At 41.6% G+C, this 19364-nt stretch overlaps 1 protein-coding gene across 9 annotated transcripts in view; it reads left to right on the forward strand.

Annotated features, from left to right (window-relative positions):
• The window catches only part of LOC136874101 (uncharacterized), an 81691-nt gene that overhangs the window by 50023 nt on the left and 12304 nt on the right, over positions 1–19364 (forward strand). For 6 of the 9 annotated variants that reach the window (XR_011018280.1, XR_010860228.2, XR_011018279.1 and 3 more), the window contains 2 exons: positions 2930–3169; positions 17818–18031. Coding sequence is in view for 1 of the 9 variants with exons in the window: in XM_068227658.1 (XP_068083759.1) it covers positions 17818–18031 (214 nt within the window). In the remaining 8 variants the exon portion in view is untranslated. The remainder of the gene's footprint in view (positions 1–2929; positions 3170–17817; positions 18032–19364) is intronic. The other 3 variants (XR_010860231.2, XR_010860230.2, XM_068227658.1) reach the window with 1 other exon arrangement.

Here is a 19364-nt window from a genome sequence, read left to right on the forward strand (position 1 = left end):
GGCGTTGAGATGGCATCCCACCTACATTAACTGCACGTCAGCTTCCATTTTTGGGCTCACTAGCAACCCTCAGATTTTTATTTAGCCATTTTAATACTTCTGGCTTCACACTTGGTTTTATTCATGTTTTCCTGAAATATAAAGCATAAAAAAGAAATGCCCATCACTCGGTGTCTTCGCTGATCGCACTCGACTGATTGTATTTGTTACTCGCACACGAATTTCTTTACAACACAATATTCACAACTTCACAAAATAGTACTTCGGTATCTTGACCGTCTTTTATCAGATTACTTCTGCAGTGAACAACTATCTCCTCTTGGAGTCAAGACCCCGGCCACATCGGCCAAAATCTATGTATGCTGGACTTAGTCTACTTCTTGACGATCGATTTACTGAACAGTTCAACCCTCTCTCTCGACCTTCAATGATACAAATGCAGGGGTTTCGAGATGGCGTTCCCTCTTATTTTATAGATTCTATCCCATCTCTTCAGGCATTTTTCCTTGTCGCCAAGAAAATTTGCGTAATTTTTCCGACTTAGTGGAACTGTATTTAAAAGAGTTTTTGCTATAACCAAGTACTTGCTAACTTGCTAGCGACAGAGTTCACGAACATTTAAAATTATCTCATACCAAATTAACTGGCTAATTGACATCATTAGATAGGTACTATATTCTGACGACTCAGCGTGGGTAAAATAGACACGCGCGTCCTTCCTGAAAAATCCACAGAAATGTCTTATCAGTCTCAAATCAGTCTTACTAAAGACCAATTGTCTTACAAATAATTATAGGACCTCATTATACCAGTTGAGCTTTGACATAGGACAGATGTTTCGTTTCAAAGAGCTGTCAAGCGAGGGTTGTGTAGGGTCTGATACCGCCAGCTGATCAGGAGTTCGTCGCTCGAAGATAATGGGAGTTTGCTGCTTGTTACGTATTGAAATGCAATTATTATTTAGAATAGATCATTAAATGTGCGTGAACTAGTTTAAATTTTCATCCGGAAATAACTTTCTTCTGTATCCATCCACCTTTGACACGTGCGGATGACATCAGATCTCATAGCGTGGGAAAGAAAACGGCCATCTTCCTGCCTCGTGTCGCCTCTGGGATATAAATATATATTCAAGCTTCTCATTACGATTGACATGGGGCCTTATGTGGTAACTTTAAGACTCAAAATTCTTGGGACAAAAAGGTCATGGGTTCAATACATACATACACACACATACATACGAGATTTTAGTTCACCGTTGTGGTAAGAGGTTAGCATAGGAACTTCCTGCTCGAATTGTCATATTAAATTCCCAGCTCTGCCTGTAGTAACCATCCAATCATCCGCCTGAAGTTGAAGTAGTAAATAGGACACCACAGACCACTGCTGAGATGACCACTTCCCTTCACTACTGAATCGAACATTTGTAAGACCATACGAGTCACAGAAAATAAATTCTGAGAAGAAAAACTCTAGTTAATTAATTTTATATTAGCTCAGTGATTTTTTTACCGAGGGACATAAATTAGTATATTTTAATTCAAAAGCATTTCATCTTAACTATCTCATTTCATATCATATTATTTTAGTTCTTGGACTATTGTTATTTGAACAAGTAACCAAGATAACAACTGTAGTATGCTAATACAATAGATCTATGTAATGTATTGTTTGTTGCAGTTTGAAACCGTTTTCTAATTATTTGCATTGTTACTTTTATATCATATTCAAATGGTTCATGTCATTCACAAGTTATTGTCAAAATATCACAGCCGACTTAAAAACAATTATTTTACAGTATTTATTTACAAACCAATTTGTCGCATGATTTCTTACAAAAAAATACATAACATATACAGAATATAATTAATATTAGTGGTTGTACTGATGGCATATAAGTCACTGTTCAGAGCCCAATTAGAGTACGGTTCCAGTGCATGAGATGACTTGATTCGATAACTGGAAAAGATTCAAAGGAAGGCAGCACGATTTATTCTGGCTGATTTCTGATAAAAGACTAATGTTACAATAACATTGCAAACTTTGGGATGGGAAGACTTGGGAGTAAAAAGACGAACAGCTCGACAAAGTAGAATGTTTCAAGCTGTAAGTGGAGAGATAGATAGCTTGGAATATCATTAGTAGACGAATGAGCTTGAGGAAAGTTTTCAAAAGTGGAAAAAATCAAATATGATGATCATGTAGGAATTCAAGGGGACAAATTGGGGAAAATAATCGTTATAGGAAGAGGAATGAGGAGTTGGAATAATTTTACTTCTTCTTCTTCTTCTTCTTCTCCTTTATCTGTTTACCCTCCAGGGTCGGGTTTTCCCTCAGACTCAGCGTGGGATCCCACCTCTACCGCCTCAAAGGCAGTGTCTTGTCGCTTCAGACGCTGAGTTGGGGATACAACTGGGGAGGATGACCAGTACCTCACCCAGGCGGCCTCACCTGCTAAGCTGAACAGAGACCTTGCGGAAGTATGGGAAGATTGAAAGGGATAGACAAGGAAGAGGGAAGGAAGTGGCCGTGGCCTTAAGTTAGGTACCATCCCGGCATTTGACTGGAGGCCTCCGGGGGTGGCCAGCTAATCACACTAACCACTACACCACAGAGGCGGACGAATAATTTAACAATATTGATAAATTTCCAACCTCTTTGAAGTCATTTAAGAAAAAGACAAGGTACATCACTGAGAGGAAATCTGCCACTTGGGAGACAGCCCTAAATGTGGATCAGTATTGCTTGCTTGCTTGCTTGCTTGCTTGCTTGCTTGCTTGCTTGCTTGATTGATTGATTGATTGATTGAGTGGCCACGGTAATAACTTGTTACAACATCAGCATGTCGATGTGGGATCTTCCTTATACCCACCCCCCATTTCCTGAAAGGAATGGGCATCAGTGAAAATGTTTTTTTCTTTTTTTCCAGGTGCTGATATCTTGATTGCCTTTCAGCGATTAAATAAATGTCTCTAATCCAAAGGATCACGGGCGCATCATGACAGCCAGGATAAGAATTGCATGAGTCCGCTACTGATATGGTTTTGAAAGGAATTAAATATGGAGGATTTTAGAGAATGTTTAGTAATGATCGGACTCATGCTGTTTTGACTGGAAATGTTGACGAATATGGTTTTACAAATGGCCGATTGCATTGTGTTTCCAAACGGTAAGTAAATCCCATTGCAGAATATCAAACCAGTCAGAGACGGGAGTTGACCCGGCTTAGACCCTACTGGTCATGAAGCAATGTCTTTTATCTGTGTTTCGTAGAGTTGGAGAACGTCATTATTCAGGAATGAACAGTAAGGCAGGAATAACACTTCCGTTGACTGTCTTATCCAGTGTTGCCAACTCATGAACACAAAATTTAGCTAAACTGTATTAGGGTGTGGCTAAAAATGGCTAAAATTACCGATTAACATAGCTTTAAAAATGGCTAAATAAACTCACCGATAACCGACAAGTGGTCACTAGCAAGTCGAGTACAATGTTCAGACACAAACAATGGTATTTTACCCTCTGCATCATGCATGCCTAATGAGCTTGTAGTGTCGAAGTCTATCGCTCACTGGCGCTGACAGGTGAAGCGATCGGCCTCTCTGTTACGTTTATCGCGTTGTGCAGGTGATCTTAAATCAAAAACTTATATTTTATTTCATATTTACAGTATCTGGAACATGTTTTAGTTTTATCATTAGAAACAGGTTGCAGCCACCCTTTAAATTCCACCAAAGATTCCCACATTTTCTATACTGTTGGGTGTACTTAGGAGGCATTTTCACTGCGTATTAAAATTACACTACTCACTGATGTTAACCGTAACTATATGTATACTATACAATATGACTGTGTCATGTTACACTATCGCTTTCAGTCGTATATTTCACTAATTTAACAGCTGCGCTGGTATAAACGTTGTCTCAATCTGAATATGAGACTCTCAGCCAACCAGGATTCTAACCGATGGAAGTCAGGGATTTACCGAGTGATGCACTGGTGGATAGCCTGTAATGATGCAATGTAGTCCCGAAACTAGAGTGTAATGAGTGATGTAATTAATAACCGTTGCGCCATTTCGTCAAAGGTAGCCTATAAGTGAAACATGCAGTACGACTCCTGTGTCATTCGCCATGAATATTTACAAAATTCCATTCATTACTAAAGACAAGCATTAAAAAGGGAGATAGACAAACTGCCTCACGTAACTAAAATTTATAGCTAAAGTCAAAATTTTGTAGCAAATGACTTCTCAAAATAGCCAGAACTAGCTATAAAATGGCTAAATTGGCAACACTGGTGTATACATTCTGGACCATTCACAGAAGATATGAAATGTCCACTGCATAGTTATCAAACAACAAAGGACACACAGTTGCGTCATATAATATTCGTGAGGTATCACCAACTTGCTTAATCATAGGTACGTGTAAGATTAATGCTTTCCATAAATACAAGGATGACAATCGCTCTATTGTTTGTTAGCATCGTACTTCACGTGAAGGTAAGAACGTTCAGTGTTTGTAACGTCTGTTTGCATTTCATAACTCAGTAGAGTCCAGTGAGACATTCGTGTGTGTAACAAAAGGTTTAATTTCGACAAATACATTCTTCTTTTTGAACCGAGCGAAATAGACGCGCGTATTAACCTTTTCACTGCCGAGTTTTGATAAACAGACGAACTCTCTGGGCCGTTTTCTTTTTTTAAGGAAGAATCACTTTAGAGATCAATTTTTACTGACACTATTAATGGCCCAATACGGGGCCAGGGATGAAGTGAGATTATATCTTGCTGCATGCTTTTTTAAGGCTGGATGCCCTTTTGGTGCCAACTTCAGTTGAGAAATGAATATGAAATGAATGAGGGTGAATGAACTGCATAAGGAAGTGAAAGGAATCGGCTGTGCCCTATGAATAGGTACTGTCCCAGCATTTGCTTGGGAGTGCAAAAAGGGAAACAACGAATAAATCTCAACACAGCTGATGGTGGGGTTCGAACCCACTTGCCTGCCAAGTACAGAGCTTGGCTCCATAGCCGTAGAATGCTAACATGCATGACCACTCCGCTCAGTGATATTATTACTGAAATATAATATAAAATTGTAGATCCATGAACTGTTGTTATCAAAATCATTGACGTTTGGGGGAAAATAATTTAGAATACTCAGAAGGGGTTGACAAATCTGCATGAGATTTATCATTACTAATTTGTCTCACAATTTCTAACAGTTCAATATCGCCCCTGTATCTACTCCATCTTCATTATCAAAATACAGCTCTCCAGTATCACTATTTATGAGCAAACATTCAATTTCTTCGTCAACAAGAGTTGAATGTATACTTCAAGACACCACAATCGCCACACGTTAGCGTCGAAGATGTTCCACTCCAGCGAAGCTGAAATAACATCAGATAGCTTCCAAAACAAGCTAAATGGAGTGGTATATCTGCCGTACAGAACTTCTTTGAGCATTTCCAGGGAATTTCAGAGCATGACACTATATCCGTCCGCCTCTGTGGTGTAGTGGTTAGTGTGATTAGCTGCCACCCCAGGAGATCCAGGTTCGATTCCCGTCTCTGCCACGAAATTTGAAAAGTGGTACGAGAGCTGGAACGGGGTTCACTCATCCTCGGGAGGTCAACTGAACATAGGTGGGTTCGATTCCCACCTCAGCCATCCTGGAAGTGGTTTTCCCCGGTTTCCCAATTCTCCTCCAAGCAAATGCCGAGATGGTACCTAATTTAAGGCCACGGCCACTTCCTTCCCTCTTTCTTGTCCATCCCTTCCAATCTTCCCATCCCCAAACGAGGCTCCAGGTGAAGCCGCCAGGGTAAGGTACTGGTCATCCTCCCCAGTTGTATCCCGCGACCCAGAGTATGAAGCTCCAGGACACTGCCCTTGAGGCGGTAGAGTTGGGATCTCTCGCTGAGTCCGAGGGGAAAACCAACCCTGGAGGGTAAACAGATAAAGGAGAAGAAGAAGAAGAAGAAGACACTATATCCCGTTCACATATGAGATCGGTGAAGTATACACTGCATATAAATGTATACATACGGGTTTGGTCTTGAATGTGTTAATGCGCTGCGGCTATGGTTTTTTTCTCTTTCTGCAGCATTTGGGAGACGTGTGGGTTCGAACCCCACCGTCGGCTGTCCTGAGAATGGTTTTCTAAGGTTTTCCATTTTCACTTCCAGGCAAATACTGGGACAGTTCCTATCCATAGCCTACAGTCGATTCCTTCCGCCTCCTTTCCCAATTTCTTTCACTATCATTCATTCCGTCTTCATTAGCCCCTCTCCTCAACTGCGACTGGTGACACGAAGGGCAGCCAGCATTAAAAACATTTCACGTCGCCTCTTCCCCGATCCGGTATGAGGAAACAGGACTAAGTGATAGACATGAAAAAAGAATCACAGCCACTTTCCATTCATTCGACCGGGTCAAGAATAGAACGGCAAGGTTAGGAACTGTGCCGGCTGCCGATGCCTGTCGCACTCCTCTGAAGCGATGATTAATGACTGACAGGTGAAATGAAATATTTTTGGAGAGTGCTGCTGTAATGAATGATGATAGGAAAAGCCGCCTGGGGCACAGGGGCTTCTAAGGGGGGGGGCGGGGGGGGGGTAGACATAAAATAATTAATTTTTGTAAGTAATGATAATGAGCCGTCCTTTCACCGCTGGGTTCCGTGGTTCAAATCCCGGTCACTCCATATGAGATTTGTGCTGGACAAAGCGGAGGCCCGACAGGTTTTTCTCCGATTACTCACGTTTTACCTGTCATCTTTCATTCGAGCAACACTCTCCAATATCATTTTTCATTTCATCTGTCAGTCATTAATCATTGCCGCAGAGGAGTGCGACAGACTTCGGCAGCCAGCACAATTCTATCCTCGCCACTAGATGGAGGCTTCATTCATTCCATTCCTAACCCGGTCGAATGTTTCTAAACCTTCCCCTAGATGCGTGTACTCTATATACTGTATGAATATTGGTCGAGATCTATCCAGCCATTTCGCCGTGGTGGTGGAACAGATGTACAAACAGACACGAAAGCTAAAAACCACTGATACGGTCTTGAGTTGAACCAAATCGGATGAATATTTGAAAAATTGGAAAAATACAAACGAAATTACAGACAGCGTACCTCCTACAACTTTATTTAGATAGATTAAAATAATCCAACAAAGTAAACAAACTTTGCCTGTCGACTGAGAAGGATTTTTATCGTCCTTAAGGAATTCGAATCGAGCGAGCTAGCTGCACGGTACGAGGCATGAAGCTGTAAACTTGTATTTGGGGGATGGTAAGTTGGCATCCCTGAACATGGTTTACCGTTATCTTCCATTTTCACGCCACGAAAATGCAGGGGTTCTACCTTATTTAAGGCCCCGGCCGATTACTTTCCAAATTCTAGCCTTTTCTTGTCGCATCATAGTCGATAACCTGAATGTCCAAGGGCTACATGAAACAGCTAGATAAAAACCCACAGTTCTAGCTCTTCAGGCAAGCAACTCAATGTAGAAAGCATCGTAGGGATATGAGCTACGAAATGTAGGTAAATGAAATATAATAAATTATCAGAATATATTCTTTATTTATTCCTAAATTTACAATCCTTTCCTTGGTCGTAGCTACCCGGGCGATTAGATTAGCAGTTTGCCTTTTTTCTACCACTACGAGCGCTAATGTGAGTCTATTTAGAGTTTCCTTATAACTATAGTCGGTGTGGACATTTTTTCAATAACTCAAAAATCTCTTGAGGATATTGAACCGAAAATCAAGAAAAAATTATGTAAATAAGTTAATTTGGCTAGGATTTTAATAAAAAAAAAACAAGTAAAGAACAAGCGTTTTTAGGCTATTTTTTGGAACTGCATTTAGACTTTTCGATATTTGCTTTTTAGTTTCATATAGCTATCCGAAACTCATAATTTTAAACCTTTTCGGAACTTTGAGCCCTTCAACTTTCGGCACAGTTGAGGAAATTGCTTAATTTTGCGTTTTTTCGCCGTAGGCCTATGGGGACCCGCACTTTGTCTGCTAATAAATGTTTTCCGCATTAAGCAAATGTATCAGTAGAACAAGTAGGTTGAGATGGAGACATTGTGCATTGAACCACGATAATGTACAGGTAACAGCAGAGTTTACGTCAACTTTTAGCCTTGATATACAACTGAGCTCAAGACAAACAATGTTAGCACATTTCTGTCAGTGCAAACTCATCATGTATGTACCTAAACATAGCATTACTTACAGACGTTAACATTAGTTATGCCTTTATTAAAGATAATTAGAGCACGGAAGGTCAAATACTGTATAATGACAATTAATAGATTTCCATTTCACAAAATAAGCCAAACCAAACCAAATCCCATGGCACTACAGCCCTTGAAGGGCCTTGGCCTACCAAGCGACCGCTGCTCAGCCCGAAGGCCTGCAGATTACGAGGTGCTATGTGGTCAGCACGACGAATCCTCTCGGTCGTTATTCTTGGCTTTCTAGACCGGGGCCGCTATCTCACTGTCAGATAGCTCCTCAAATTCTAATCACGTAGCCTGAGTGGACCTCGAACCAGCCCTCAGGTCCAGGTAAAAATCCCTGACCTGGCCGGGAATCGAACGCGGGGCCTCCAGGTAAGAGGCAGGCACGCTACACCCACACCAGGGGGTCGGCATTTCACAAAATAATTTAAGAATTCCCTCATTAAAATATCAAGCGAGAGAAGATGGACGCAGTGTTTCGTAGGACGCATGCCCTATACAAGAAAAAGGCAAACTCAAGAAAAGCTAGCTTAGGCACTATAAAACACAGTGATCAAACCTGAGTGTCTGTACGCAAGAGAATATCTCAGAATCAGGCTGGATTGAGAGAAGCAGAGAAGTGAGAACGCAACATCCTTCGCAAAATAATGGGACCTAAGGTAACAGGTTGCCTCTCACCCGAAGGCCCCGGTTCGATTCCCGGCCAGGTCAGGGACTTTTCTCTCGACCTGAGGGCTGGTTCGAGGTCCACTCAGCCTACGTGATTAGAACTGGGAAGCTATCTGACGGTGAGATGGCGGCCCTGGTCTCGAAAGCCCAGAATAACGGCCGAGAGGATGCGTCGTGCTGACCACACGGCCCCTCGTAATCTGCAGGCCTTCGGGCTGAGGAGCGGTCGCTGGGCAGGCCAAAGCCCTTTCAAGGGCGTTAAGTGCCGTGGGAGGCGGGGGGGAGGGGTAAGATAACAGGTGGACAGTATAGACTCCGAGGAAGAGAAGAGTTATACGGGGATAATGAGTCCATAAGGAAATGACGCCTGAAGTTCTACGGACATCTGTTCAGGATCCGACTAATGAAGCAGATTTTTAATGTGTTGGACAACAGAGCTAACGTCTTGGATAAATGGCTCAAGGAAGTAATGAAATGAAATGGCGTATGGCTTTTTGTGCCGGGAGATCCCAGGACGGGTTCGGCTCACCAGGTGCAGGTCTTTTGATTTGATTCGCGTAGGCGACCTGCGCGTCACGATGAGGATGAAATGATGATGAAGACAACACATATACCCAGCCTCCGTGCCAGGGAAATTAACCAATGATGGTTAAAATTCCAAACCTTGCCGGGAATCGAATCCGGGACCCCTGTGTCCAAAGGCCAGCACGCTAACCATTTAGCCATGGAGCCGAACAAGGAAGTAACGAAGGACCTCAATAGCATTGGACTGCAGCAGGAGGACGTCTCTAACCGATCAAAATACAGATCAGCTTTAAGGGCTTCCACGAGAAGCAAAAGCAGAACAGCGGGTGAACAGAAGAGAGAATACAGTCGGCCAGAGAAAGAATGCAACGTTTTGGGGATATTAAAAGGCTTCCAGAAATGCCTTATAGTTATTTGACGTGCTCTGTAATGGCCCTAATCGAGAAGCAAAAGTCGTGTATTAGACTATTTGTTGTGAAACTCGTTCATGAAGTGTGATTACCCTTTTCACGTTTTGTTCTTCTTCTTAATCTGTTTACCCTAGAGGGACGGTTTTCCCCTCGGACTCAGCGAGGGATCCCACCTCTACCGCCTCAAGGACGGTGTCCTGGAGCTTCAGACTTTGGGTCGGGGGATACAACTGGGGAGAATGACAAGTACCTCGCCCAGGGGCCCTCACCTGCTATGCTAAACAGGGGCCTTGTGGGGGGATGGGAAGATTGGATGGGATAGGTAAGGAAGAGGGAAGGAAGCGGCCGTGGCCTTAAGTTAGGTACCATCCCGGCATTTGCCTGGAGGAGAATTGGGAAACCACGGAAAACCACTTCCAGGATGGCTGAGGTGGGAATCGAACCCACCTCTACTCACTTGACCTTCCGAGGCTGAGTGGACCCCGTTCCAGCCCTCGTACCACTTTTCAAATTTTCGTGGCAGAGCCGGGAATCGAACCCGGACCTCCGGGAGTGGCAGCTAATCACGCTAACCACTACACCACAGAGGCGGACCTTTTCACATTTACAAATTCAAAATAACTTCCTTCGATGGTAGGCCCCTTAAAACAACAAGCAAAATACATTTTAACGTACTTTGAGGTTGTCCGGCCCCGCGGTGTAGGGGCAAAGCGTCCCCTTGTCACCCGGCGGCCCCGGGTTCGATTCCTGGCAGCGTAAGGGGATTTACTTCTAAATGATTAATATCGCTGGTCTGGGGACTGGTGTTTGTGTCGTACTTATTGTTCCTTTCCTCACATTCAACACTTTACACTTCCGACATTTCCGAATAAACGCAGGCTCAAAACTTATGGTGCAAAGTAGCGGCAAAAGATCTCCTTATGTCGATGCCCCGAATAAATAGCATTTAAAAAACGTGCATGTAATGTAACCTGAGTGTTTTCAAAATTAAACTTGGCATATTATAAGGCTGTGATTTCTATTGACTTGTGCAACAAATGTCATTTTATTAATAATAATAATAATAAACGAGTATTACAGTTTAAATATCAATTAAGGGAAATGGATTCGAAACACAATCCAAGGAAATTAAATGCTAAAAGATGGAAACTACTTACTAATACCCAAAACATCTAGAACCCAAAAAAATGTAACTCCAAGTACACAAAACTAAAAAATTACAATACAGTGATTAAACCAGAATGTTTTTATGGATCAGAAACACAAATTTTGAATAGAAAGGCAGACTTTGGAAATATACCGAAATGAGAACGCAGGCTAAAACTCGCAGACGGACAGTACCAACTCAGAGGCAAACTGGAAATCAAGCAATACACAAATATTCAATCAATCAATCAATCAATCAATCAATCAATCAATCAATCAATCAATCAATCAATCAATCAATCAATCAATCAATCAATCAATCAATCAATCAATCAATCAATCAATCAATCAATCAATCAATCAATCGATCAATCAATCAATCAATCAATCAATCAATCAATCAATACTGATCCGCATTTAGGGCAGTCGCCCAGGTGGCAGATTCCCTACCTGTTGTTTTCCTAGAATTTTCCTAAATTATTTCAAAGAAATTGGAAATTTTTTGAACATCTCCCTTGGTAAGTTATTCCAATCCCTAACTCCCCTTCTTATTAATGAATATTTGCCCCAGTTTGACCACTTGAATTCCAAATTTATCTTCATATTGTGATCTTTCCTACTTTTATAAACGCCACTCAAAATTATTCGTCTGTTAATATCATTCCACGTCATCTCTCCGATGACAGCTCGGAACATAACACTTAGTCGAGTAGCTCGTCTTCTTTCTGCCAATTCTTCCCAGCCCAAACTTTGCAACATTTTTGTAACGCTACTCTTTTGTCGGAAACCACACAGAACAAACCGGGCTGCTTTTCTTTGGATTTTTTCCAGTTCTTGAATCAGGTAATCCTGGTGAGGGTCCCATACACTGGAACCATACTCTAGTTAGGGTCTTACCAGAGACTAATATGCCCACTCCTTTACATCCTTACTACAATCCCTAAACACCCTCATAACCCTGTGCAGAGATCTGCACCCTTTATTTACAATCCCATTTATGTGACTACCCCAATGAAGACTTTTCCTTATATTAACACCTAGATACTTACAATGATCCCCAAAAGGAACTTTCACCCCATCAACGCAGTAATTAAAACTCAGGGGACTTTTCCTAATTGTGAAACTCACAACCTGACTTTTAACCCCGTTTATCAACATACCATTGCCTGCTGTCCATTTCACAACATTTTCGAGGTCACGTTGCAGTTGCTCACAATCTTGTAACTTATTTATTACTCTAGTGTGTAGAGAATAACATCATCCGCAAAAAGCCTTACCTCTGATTCCACTCCTTTACTCATATCATTCATATATATAAGAAAATATAAAGGTCCAAAAATACTGCCTTGAGGAATTCCCCTCTTAATTATTACAGGGTCAGATAAAACTTCGCCTAGTCTAATTCTCTGAGATCTATTTTCTAGAAATATAGCAACTCATTCAGTCACTCTTTTGTCTAGTCCAATTACACACATTTTTGCCAGTAGTCTCCCATGATCCGCCCTATCAAATGCTTTAGACAGGTCAATCGCGATACAGTCCATTTGACCTCCTGAATCCAAGATATCTTGCTGGAATCCTACAAGTTGAGCTTCAGTGGAATAACCTTTCCTAATACCGAATTGCCTTCTATCGAACCAGTTAATAATTTCGCAAACACGTCTAATATAATCAGAAAGAATGCCTTCCCAAAGCTTACATACAATGCACGTTAAACTTACTGGCCTTGTAATTTTCAGCTTTATGTCTATCACCCTTTTCTTTATACACAGGGGCTATTATAGCAACTCTCCTTCATCTGGTATAGCTCCTTCGACCAAACAATATTCAAATAAGTACTTCAGATATGGTACTATATCCCAACCCATTGTCTTTAGTATATCCCCAGAATTCTTATCATTTCCAGCTGCTTTTCTAGGTTTCAACTTTTGTATCTTATTGTAAATGTCATTGTTATCATATGTGAATTTCAATACCTCTTTAGCATTAGTCTCCTTCTCTATCTCGACATTATCCTTGTAACCAACAATCTTTACATACTGCTGACTGAATACTTCTGCCTTTTGAAGATCCTCGCATACACACTCCCCTTGTTCATTTATTATTCCTGGAATATCCTTCTTGGAACCTGTTTCTGCCTTAAAATACCTATACATACCCTTCCATTTTTCACTAAGATTTGTATGACGGCCAATTATGCTTGCCATCATGTTATCCTTAGCTGCCTTCTTTGCTAGATTCAATTTTCCAGTAAGTTCCTTCAATTTCTCCTTACTTTCACAGCCATTTCTAACTCAATTTCTTTCTAGTCTGCACCTCCTTCTTAGTCTCTTTATTTCTCTATTATAATAAGGTGGGTCTTTACTATTCCTTACCATCCTTAAAGGTAAAAGCCTGTTTTCACATTCCTCAACAATTGCTTTAAACCCATCCCAGAGTCTGTTTACATTTTTATTTACCGTTTTCCATCTATCATAGTTACTTTTCAGGCATGCCTCATGCCTGCTTTTATCACCAATATGGTACTGCCTAATAGTTCCACTTTTAAGACCTTCCTTTCTATCACATTTATTTTTAACTACGACAAAAACCGCTTCGTGATCACTGATACCATCTATTACTTCGATTTCTCTATAGAGCTCATCTGGTTTTACCTGCACTACATCCAGGATATTTTTCCATCTCGTTGGTTCCATCACTTTCTGAATCAGCTGTCCTTCCCATATTAATTTATTTGCCATTTGTTGGTAATGCTTCCTGTCGTTCGCATTTCCTTCCCAATTGACATCTGGTAAATTCAGATCCCCCGCTACAATTACATTCCTTTCCAACTCGTTTCCCACATAGCTGATTATCTTATCAAATAATTCTGAATCCGTGTCAGCGCTACCCTTTTCCGGTCTGTACACTCCAAATATATCAAGTTGCCTATTATCTTTAGAAATGAGCCTTACACTTAGAATTTCATGTTTCTCATCTTTAACTTTTTCGTAGCTTACAAATTCGTCTTTCACCAGAATGAATACTCCCCCTCCCACCATTCCTATCCTATCTCTACGATGCACACTCCAGTTCCATGAGAAACTTTCTGCATCCATTATATCATTTCTCAGCCATGGTTCAACTCCTATTACAATATCTGGTAAATATATGTATATTCAATTCTATTCCTTTCTTTACAGTATTTCTACAGTTCAACACTAACATTTTTATGTCATCCCTACTTTATTTCCAGTTCCCTCTTCCCTTATCACCGCTCTCTAGGCCACCCCGTTTCCCTGGATGTACCTCCTTATTACCCTGCCACACAAATTTCCTAACTTATACGTACCACTGCGGTTTAAGTGAAGGCCATCTGAGCGCAGATCCATATCTCCTACCCACCCATTAAGATCTAGAAATTTCACTCCCACTTATCCACATACCCACTCCATAGTCTCATTTAAATCCCCAATAACCCTCCAGTCAGTATCCCTCCTACACAGTATTCCACTGATAACAATCTCCGCTTTCTTAAACTTCAACCTTGCTGCATTTACCAGATCCCACACATCTCCAACTATGTTGGTACTTATATCAGCTTGCCTTACGTTGTTGGTACCAACGTGAAACACTACCACCTTCTCCTTCCCCTCCTCCCTCTCTTCTACTTTCCTCAACATCTGCCTCAACCTAATTCCTGGATAACACTCTACCCTGGTTCGCTTTCCTCCACACACTTTACCCACGTGTCTAACGATGGAATCCCCCATGACCAGAGACTCAACCCTACCCACCTCGTTTGATCCCCTCCCCCTCCTGGTCAGCCCTATCTTTCCTGATAGCTGCAGAAGCTACTTTCTCCTCCCTTTTCTCCTTCCCATGACCCTGTACCACCTGTCTTTTCCTATCATCTACTCTACATTTCCCTTTCCTACCATTTCCCTTCCTCCTACTTCCACACATCTCAGCAACAGTTCCCTGTCCTTCATCTTCCCTCTGTTGTTCTACCTGGAGTGACTCTTACCGATTTCGCACGGACAGCTGTCCTGAATCCTGATCCCGAATAGAGCCCTTAGCCTGCAATCTCCTTCCACTTAGAACATTAGACCACCTATCTTCTACAACTCCCCCCTTTCCTTCCCGTCCCTCTTGTACACCTACTGTAACATGTACATTGTTTAAGGGAGTCCTGTCTTCTGTGAGAATCCTAATTAACTTCCTCAAACTCTCCAACTCCTCCCTCATACCCCTCAATGCCTCGCCACACCCACAGTTTGTACACTTGCACTCCTTAGCCATTCTTTACGGAAAAAATGAAAATAAAAGGAAAAATAAAATAACTTACGTGCAAAAAAAAATCACGGAGGAATATGTTGTCTGGGATAGTACTCAAAGATCACACGACAATAAGATAATTAATAAACGACTACACTACAATACTACTTAGTCGTACTCTATTTTTATCCTACAACCCCTAACAGGATAAAAACTGCTGTTAATTAGTGAATATCGAAAGGAATACACAAGAACTACACAATTCCAAACTGCAATTAAGCCGATCCTAATTACAACAACAGAATTTTAGTAAGAGTTTCTACTGATACCTCTACTACACCAGTACTACACAACTATTTTACAAAGACAAAGACACCTCCGTACAGGCCATGAAGGCCCTTGGAGGAGTGGAAGGTAAAGGCTTCCACCATTGTTAACCGCGGCACATGATGGGGTAGAGTGGTTAGCTCTACGTCCGACCGCCTTTGCCCCCAGGAATTAATCTGGTACTCATTTTTGGTGTAGGCTGAGTGAACGTCAGGGCCATGTGCACCTCCGGAAGTGGATATCTCGTTTCTTAAATTTTACGACTTCCTGACGGGGATTCGAACCCACGTCCTTCCGGGTGAAACGAGCATGCCTTTACCGCCTCGGCCAGGCAGCCCCTACAGACATATTTTACAATAATAAATTAAGCACACTAAATTATAATAGGATATTACTCGTATACTACTGTACAGTACACTACAATAATTTTAAACTACGTTCAGACGCACTCTAATTACAATACCGGTACCGTATGTCACTACTAAGCACAAACAGAAATGAAAATTGCAAGTTTGAAATTTACATCAGCAAACGCAGGTTAAGATTATATGAACACAGACAGACTTACAAAACAAATAGTCGAATTCTACTAAAATAGGAGTAACGCAAAAACGGACACAATGAAATGGATTGACGAAATCAAAAATGATCTGAAACAGGCAGGAATTACACCAGCAGACGTCCAAAACCGAGTATTCTTCAGATAAAAAATTGACGAGCAGACAGCCATTATTATTATTATTATTATTATTATTATTATTATTATTATTATTATTATTATTATCATCGCCGGACTGAGTGGCTGGCCTTCTGACCGCAACTTGGCAGGTTCGATCCTGACTCAGTCCGGCGGTATATGAAGGTGCTCAAATACGTCAGCCTCGTGACGGTAGTTCTACTGGCACGTAAAAGAACTTCTGTGGGACTAAATTCCGGTACATCGGCGTCTCCGAAAACCTTAAAAGTGGTGATTGGGACGTAAAATGATATATGTAAAATAGCATTATTTTAAATAATAGTAAATTAATAATTATTGAATAATTACCAAATAATGAATGTGGTATTGAAAATCGAGTTTTAGTAAGGGAGGTGGGAGTGCTGGCGCTAGAAGGTTTTAAAGAATATGTGAATAAAAGAAAAAAATATCATAAACCTTTGCAGGTGAGCTAATTGCCGTCAGGCGTGTAACGACGTATAAAAAAGGACGCGTGTACTGACGTGTTAAAATTTTGTATTCTGTGTTTTGTAAGAGAATTCGTTTTTCTCATGTTTTTTTCATGTGTATGGGTTAAGCAATGTCAAGCTTATCGGAATACGGATAAAGGAGGTTCTTTTAAAGAACTGTTTTCTCGTTCTTCTTCCAATAATTTGAGTTTCGACTTGCCACCACAACACGCCGTCCGCCTCCGAAGCGTAGCTGCCGTCCTCGGAGTTCCAGGTAGTTCCCGGTAGTTCCAGGAATTTAAGAATGGCAGGAGGGCTGGTATATGGTTAAAAGTGTACACGCAGCTCACCTCCATAGGGGATGTGCCTGAAGAGAGCTGCACCACCTCGAGATAAGGATACGAGTTTACTTTACTACAACTGTCGTCCCCCTGCGGGTGGGGGCGGTAGAATAACACCCACGGTATTCCGTGTCTGTCGTAAGAGGCGACTAAAACGGGCCTCAGGATCTCTTAACTTGTGGAGCGTGGGTTGACGAAAACGGGGGGGGACCTCAGTTGAGTCCTGACAATGCTACCCCTTACTTGTGCCAGGCTCCTCACTTTCATCTATCCTATCCGACCTCCCTTGGTCAGCTCTTGTTCTTTTCCGACCCCGACGCTATTAGGTTTCCGAGGGCTAGGGAGTCTTTTATTTTCACGCCCTTCGTGGCCCTTATCTTTCTTTGGCCGATACTTTCATTTTTCGAAATGTAGGATCCCTCCCATTTTTTTTCTGTCTAATTAGTGTTATATAGTGTCCAGTTCCTAGTTGTATTTTTTCTTAAATAAATAATCACCACCACCACCTCAACTGTCCTTGGGACGGAATGGTGCTATTTGTTTATGGGCAACTTTGCACGCGCTTCCCGCCAGCTCTCTAGCCAGGCCTACTCTAATTAAGGCGTAAATTCTTGAAAGAAGGGCACTATGTATTTCGAAAAATTCAACAATAAAGAATTATTGAATGAAACCAGTCAACTTCTGCCACGCATGTACGATCTTGCTTTGTTTCAGATGGCGTCCACCTTCCAGCTATATTGTCTCATAGTTGTAGTCATTGCAGTGTCCCAGGCCCATTATTGTCCTCGGCCATTGTCACGATGTCAATGTTCGCTTATCAGAATGAAGTGTGATTCAGTGACCAAGGAACAGTGTAAAGCAGCGCATGGTCTGTTCCTTCATCGAGGAGGCACCTGTCGTCAGTGTGATATTTGTGTCAAACTTGTCGGTACGTCTTATTATTTATTTATTTATTTATTTATTTATTTATTTATTTATTTATTTATTTATTTATTTATTTATTTATTCATTTATTTTCCACAAATTGTAGATACAATTAAGGGATTGGGAACGGAAAAAGGGCACAACCACACATACACGAAGGTGCTTCCATTCCCACTAAAATTTACAAAATTAAATAATTACGATTATTAGACTACATAATGTGCTTATATACAATTACCGTATTTACATAGGTGTATTAATTACAAAATATTCACAGGACCTGTCAACATACAAGTAATTCTACTCACACACACACACACTTGAATCTCCTCAACATATACTTCAGTTTGGCCGGTTCATTCAGACCCACATACAGTCTCGCTTACTCGGGATCATATAAACTTTCATCCCTCCTCCCATGCATACTGAACATTCACACAGTAGGTATGTTATGTTCAGAAGGTTTCGATATATATACATTATTTTTTACCTCTGTACAAAAGTTTTCAGTAGTTAATTCTTTTGTCTGTGGTCAGAGTTCATTCCATAGCCGAGCAGAACGAATAAGGAAGACACTTGCATGTGATGTTCTTGCAAGCAGAGGGAAAAGGGACACACCTCGACCTCTTTGAGCGGAACAGTAGTTCAACTGTAAGCGGTTGAGAGGGTAGATGTGAATGATACTTGTGAGGGATTTTCTCAGTAAAGCAATATCAGTTTGTTTACAGAGAACTTTTATGGGAGGGGGGGGGGATGGTGGCAGTGTCCTGGCTGTATTTAAATGACCGTGTTGAACAATTAGTCGGGTCGGTGGATGCAGAGTGAGTCTCGGCTCAACCGTGTCCCTACGCCTCTGTATTCGGGAGACGGTGAGGGGCTAGTCCCCACGTCGGCTGTCCTGAGAATGGGTTTCCATGGTTTTCCATTCTCCTGCACTAAGGCGAATGTCGGACAGTTCCTAGTATAGGCCATGGCCACTACCCGTCAGCTTCTCCGAACATTTCCTTCACCGTATCACATCTCTTTGGCCTGAGAGGCGGCGTTACCGTGTAGGAGACCCGCCGTCCCTGAAGGGGAAAGCGTTTTAGTAGTAGTAGAACTAGTCGTTCTGTTCGGCGTTGAGCTCCCTCTAGTTTCGTCATGTTCTCTACTGTAGAGGGGTGCCAGGAAGGAAGCCCATACAACAGTATTGGTCGTACTAATGTCAAATAGGCCATTTGAACTGCTTTTTTTTTCTAGCTCTCAGCAGAGTTCTGCGGATAAATTCCGAGACTCTGTATGCTTTGCACTTTATTTTCTCAAGATGCTTGTTGCGTTTTAAATTACTGCAAACATGA

The sequence above is a fragment of the Anabrus simplex genome, chromosome 5, assembly GCF_040414725.1.
Source record: "Anabrus simplex isolate iqAnaSimp1 chromosome 5, ASM4041472v1, whole genome shotgun sequence".
Classification (NCBI taxonomy): Eukaryota; Metazoa; Arthropoda; class Insecta; order Orthoptera; family Tettigoniidae; genus Anabrus; species Anabrus simplex.